At 38.2% G+C, this 6,263-nt stretch overlaps 1 protein-coding gene across 1 annotated transcript; it reads right to left on the minus strand.

The window, feature by feature from the left end:
- Positions 1 to 4,630: 4,630 nt before the first annotated feature.
- LOC121367152 (BTB/POZ domain-containing protein 6-like) lies at positions 4,631 to 6,061 on the minus strand (the record flags this gene model as incomplete). Its single annotated transcript, XM_041491293.1, has 2 exons — positions 4,631 to 4,727; positions 5,104 to 6,061. Coding segments are annotated over 2 exons (1,055 nt in total), but the record flags the coding sequence as incomplete, so codon positions are not given.
- Between the last annotated feature and the right edge of the window lie 202 nt (positions 6,062 to 6,263).

A 6,263-nucleotide genomic window follows, 5' to 3' on the forward strand; every position in this document is an offset into this window, starting at 1 on the left:
AAATTGTAGAAACTTAAAGAAATTTCTCTTCTCCTAACCGGTTAAGGAGTTTTAGAATATTAACTACTCAAGTTGCCCCCCCCCCACCGCCACACCCCCCAACAAAACATCCTAGCTACGGTCCTGTTTGATATGTAAAGCAGAGATATTTTTTTCCATGGAAATCTGGCGTAAATTAGTCAATCGCTTGGCGCTAACGTTCTCTGGACTGATTTTTACGCTACACTAGTGTAAACCGAATTACCAGTTCGAGAACAATCAAATAGTTCGAGAACGTTAGCGAATGTTTCTCGCTGAATTTGCGTCAGTTTGATTTAGGAGTTTCCGAATACACTCGTATATTAGATTGCATGTGAATTAATGGAGTTTCCGAATACACTCCGTGTATCAGAGTGCACAGTCAATTAATGCAAAGACCCACAAGACTCAACAGAAAAAACAACATTACATAATTTATGAAAAAAATGAAATGAATAAAATGAAATCAAAACTAATTAAAGTAATTAAAATATATATAAATAAAATAAATAAGTAAAAAAAAAAATAATATAAATAAATAAATGCTAAATAAAATTAATAATACAAATTAATAAAATTATGTGGGTATGCCATCATGGGACAATTTTATTACGTTGTCAAAAAGGGAAGTGGGTAGAAACTGGATCATTGAGTTTTACACTTTTCTATCAGTAGCAAGGGATCTTTTATATGCACCATCCCACAGACAGGATATCACATACCACGGCCTTTGATATACCAGACATGGTACATTGGCTGGAACGAGAATGGGCCCACCGACGGGAATCGATCCCAAACGGACCGCGCATCAAGCGAACTTTGACACATGGTATAAAGTGTGTTTGTTTTGTTTTACGACCCCACTAGAGCACATTGATTTATTAATCATCAGCTATTGGATGTCAAACATTGGGTAATTTTGACATATAGTCTTATAGAGGAAACCCGCTATATTTTCCCATTAGTAGCAAGGAATCTTTTAGATGCACCATGCCACAGGCAGGATAGCACATACAACGGCCTTTGGTATATATACCAGTCGTAGTGCACTGGCTGGGATGTTGTATATCTCAAGCAATATACAGTTTTCATGCTTCAAACTTGATAAATAATTAGAAATATGCAACTCACACACACAGACACACACAGACACACACACACACACACACACACACACACACACACGCACGCACGCACACACAAACGAAACAAAAAGGCTAAATCTGGAGTCATTTTCTACATATTTAATCACCAATAACAACAATTCCATCCCCAAATAAAATTACTACATGAAACTTTGAAGCTTTATTTCGGTACACTCAGACCGTCAAACGACATCATATGAGGAATTATTGTACAATGGCTATTTACAGTGACAAGGTGACAGCAGGAGTTCTTCATAGAATATATACAGAATTCGTCACGAGGGGGGGGGGGGGGGGGGGGGGGGTGGGGTGGGAATAAAAAAATAAATAAATGTTTTATTTAACGACGCACTCAACACATTTTATTTACGGTTATATGGCGTCAGACATATGGTTAAGGGCCACACAGATTTTTAGAGGAAACCCGCTGTCGCCACTACATGGGCTACACTTTCCGATTAGCAGCAAGGGATCTTTTAGTTGCGCTTCCCACAGGCAGGATAGCACAAACCATGGCCTGTGTTGAACCAGTTATGGATCACTGGTCGGTGCAAGTGGTTTACACCTACCCATTGAGCCTTGCGGAGCACTCTCTCAGGGTTTGGAGTCGGTATCTGGATTAAAAATCCCATGCCTCGACTGGGAGTCGAACCCAGTACCTACCAGCCTGTAGACCAATGGCCTAATCACGACGCCACCTAGGCCGGTAGGTTTTTTAATAAAGACAATATCAACCGAGTCTATATTAATCGGCAGAGCCTCGACAAATACCGATCAACGAAAGTCCGAACCAAAATGTTAACAACTACAATAAACTGCTCTACTACCTTTATTTTAACACCATTGTGTCCAGACAGAAATCTTGAAAAACCTATTACAATGACACAGATTCCACATACTAAATGATAACTATGTCACCTATATCGACTTCGTTGAAATCGCATAGGGCAAAAAGCATGTACTTTTGTGGTGGCTGGCAATTTGACTTTTTATGGAATATTCTCCAAGAGGGGTGAAAGGATAGGACTTAATCTAACAACGTCATAACATGTTATGATATAAAAGCAAACGTGATGACGTTATATTAAAAACATTTAAATTTGTGTTGTTTAAAGATACCACTAGAGAACATTGATTTTATATTAATTATGTAGCATACTTTGGAGGCTTTCACCCTTCTTGAAGAGTATTCCATAAAAAAGCAAAATGGCAGACGGCAGAAAACTGCATGTACTGGTGATATCGTTACAGTCTCATATGTGGAATCTGTGTCACTGTTGTGATTTTTTCACAACATGTGTCTGGACAAACGTTTGGGGAAATGTAACAGTAATTAAAGGTAGGAAAGTAATTTATCGAAGTTGTTAACAATTTGGTTCGGACTTTAGACGAGGTTGATATTTTCCATATTAAAAAAACAAGAGTAGCGAATTCTAGTTATCCTTTAACACTTCTAAAATAACATTTGAATTCAATTTTTAGTAAATCACAGTACTAAAGTCGCCGCCATCGGTAATATGACGTCATCACAATTAACACAAATTAGTTTGACGTCACGCATTTTAACTAAATCTTTGAAAACGTTAGGCTTGTTGGCTTGTAAACACCTACCCATCTGACATGGCCGGGATCGCTGAAGAAGAAGGCTTGTAAAGAAATGACCCATCCACAGCAACACATTACCTACATTTGCATACAATTATTAACCGGGCTAATACTCTACATTGTCACATGGGTTTATGACATGGATATCGTGGGTAAGTTATTGTCCGAACCAAATTGTTAACAACTACAAAAAAGTACTCTCCTACCTTTAATTGCCGTTAGATTTCCTCCAAAGTTTGTCCAGACAGAAATCGCAAAAATCCCACTACAAATATGCATATTCCACACACGAGACTGCAACGATGTCGCCGATATTGTCTTTGCTGAGATTGCATAGGGAAAAATACATGCAGTTTTCTGCCGTCTGCCATGTTGCTTCTTTATGGAATACTCTTCAAGAGGGGTGAAAGCCTCCACAAGTATGCGACACAATTAATATGAAATCGATGATCTCTAGTGGTATTATTAAAATAATAATAAATAAATAAATAATAATGACGTCATCGCGTTTGCTTTTATATCATAACATGTTATGACGTTGTTAGATTAAGTCCTATCCTTTCACCCCTCTTGAAGAATATTCCATAAAAAGTCAAAATGGCAGCTGATACAAAATTACATGCTTTTTTCCCTATGCGCTCTCAGCGAAGTCGATATAGGTGACATGGTTATCATCTGGTATGTGCAATCTGTGTCATTGTAATGGTTTTTTCAAGATTTGTGTCTGGACAAACTTTGGAGGAAATCTAACGGCAATTAAAGGTAGGAGAATAATTTTTCGTAGTTAACAATTTGGTTCGGACAATAGATGATAAATGCATTTGCAGGCATAATTGAAAATAGCTGTACACACATTTTAAAATGAAGACGCATCGTGACAAAATGATCAAATATAGTAAAACTATTTTAACAAGTCAGCATTTTAAAAGGTATCTAGTGATATTGGAGATGTCTGTGTAAAGTTTCCTTGTTTTCTTTTAATTTCTGATATGCATTTTGAAATTTTATTCAGGGAGCTTGTGCTATCATTTTTTTTTTTTTTTTTATCCCACCCCACATTCCTTAGGCAGCAATATGTCTAGTGCATTGGAAAAGAAATGACTGTATATCAAAAAAAAGGTACATATTCACCAAGAACACCAGGATGATGATGACAACTAGTTTATCGTGCCCATATACCACTAGGGTTTCGAACACGCCCAGCCTGACTCGGGATGGAGGGGGTAGAGTTGAAAATGGGCAGAATTTTGAAAATAGCAATTAGTAAAAAAGTTAATAGAAAAAAAAAGAAAAAAAAGAAAAAAAGTTACAAGCCAAAAATAAAAAGAATTGACTGCTCGGCCGAATATTTATATGATTTGGAGTATTTTAGAAGGACAGTCCAAAATTAAATAAGAGAAAGAAGAGAGGATCGGACTATTTAATAATATTTTTTAGAAAAAAAGAAGTAATTTCGACATCAAATTTTGAACGAAGGTCTAAAAGTTTAAAGTCTGATCTATATGGTCCGGGCCGGAGGGGAGGGGGGTAAGTTTGAGGTGGGAGGAATTTGGAATACGAATTTAGTAGTTAGGTCAAAGACCGAAACCAAATTGAGCTACACAAATTTATGTCGAAACAAAAAAATTAGACTGCTCGACCGAAAAGGTTTTAAGGTGATTTGAGCAATTTAGACGGGCTTCCAAAATAAACTGCGTCGGACTGTTTACAAAACAATAAACATAAAATTTTGAATGGGGGCCACACATTTTAAAGTCCGACTAAACCCTTGGAAGGTTGGTGACTACCAAGGACTGAGAGGGACAGCCTTGTCCAGGTTGGGGAGCAGATGTTTCTTGTAAAGCAGGGTCCGTATCACATACAGGTACACAGCGTCGCGACTGCCTTGACCATCCGGTGTATGGTGTGGCTATCCATTTCCGGGATGAGCATCGCCTGTCTGTAGACGTCCTGACGGCACTGTGTGAACACCAGGAAGACAAACTTTAGTGAACAGAATACTAGTGGATTACGTATTTTAGAAATGTTAAAAAATATTCCAATTCGTATGGTCCCACATAACGTTTTTTTCTGTCCACTTACTAAAGACAACTCGCACAAATATATTTTCCATGCATTTTGTTTTGTGATTTTGCAACACGTGTAAAAGGTACATTTGTGTTTGCTAGGTTGTTTTTCTTCTTTGTTTAAGTGTTTGTTTTATATTTGTTATTCTCACCGTCAAGCTTATGTGACGTGTGAGAATTGGTCATCGCTATGTGTATCGATGTCACAACGATAAAGTTGTAAGTAGGGTACAACAACTGCACTAAACTCGAAAGACTAAGCTCCGTACCACATGATAACCGCCTGGAGTGCTATTTAAGAAGCGGCAGGCAAAGTTTCCATCTTCTGCTATGTCGCTTAATTCACCATTCTGATAAAAATGTCTTATATAACAGTTAACAACTAGACTGTATTTCCCGTCTTTGACAATCCTGATTTGATCTGGGAACTCAACAAGATGTTCTGTTCTCTTTTTATCACTTGTCTCACCTACAACGGCACCAGTATCTTCATCGCGCACAGCGGCTCTGAATCTAAATGATACACCCGTGATGTTAAAGCCTTGTAGAGCACAGGTTTGATTAACACAAAACACAGTTCTGTACTCAGCAGAAAAGAAAGCATGTGACTTCTGACCGACGTATTTAATGTGTTCAGCAGTAACAAGCTTTCCAGTCCAGCATCTGGGCTCCTTTTTGAAAGGTAAAACAGATTTATCGGGAGAAACGAAGTTTTTGAAGATTTCATTTTCTTCGCTTTCTGTCAGCAGTTTATTTGGTGAGACTCTCTCCACAAAATACTTCTGACCAAGAATAGAATACCTCACGTTCATCAACGCCTTCCCGAGTGCACTCCTCTTGTTAACTGGGGTTATCTCCCTTCCTTGTCGTCTGCATTCTTCCTCACTCCAAGCGTTCAAAGCTTCAAACACTTTCTCCTCAGATGCGACCAGTTCGTCTGTTTCCGTGACCTCGAAAACACACGAGTGACACAGATCAGAGAAGCCAGGCGATTTTAGAACTGTGTTGCCATTTTCACAGATATATTTCATAGCCTTGACCTTCAAGTCGTGTTCGTCATAGACATGGGCCTGTTCCATCACGACGCAGACATTATGTGACGATATCGATGACTCCAAATACGCCAGACACTTCTGTTCCAGGGGCGTTACGTTATATTTGTTAGATAAATACAAAAGTCCGATTGCGTTCTTTGAATCAAGTATGGCGTCATCGGTATATAGGAAACTGAAAAAACAGGAACAGCATGGCATTTTATATAGGAAACACTGAGTTTGGATTCAAACCATAACACACAGGACCCCAACATGTTCCAAGCACAAGGCTATGAACAGTGGTACTAGATGAAATAATTGATACATTTTTAGCCCAGATGAAACAAAATTTTTTACAAACCAAACACACCCAAATTTATAACCAAAAGGATTGG

Source organism: Gigantopelta aegis, unplaced genomic scaffold (assembly GCF_016097555.1).
Source record: "Gigantopelta aegis isolate Gae_Host unplaced genomic scaffold, Gae_host_genome ctg9515_pilon_pilon, whole genome shotgun sequence".
NCBI classification, from domain to species: Eukaryota; Metazoa; Mollusca; class Gastropoda; order Neomphalida; family Peltospiridae; genus Gigantopelta; species Gigantopelta aegis.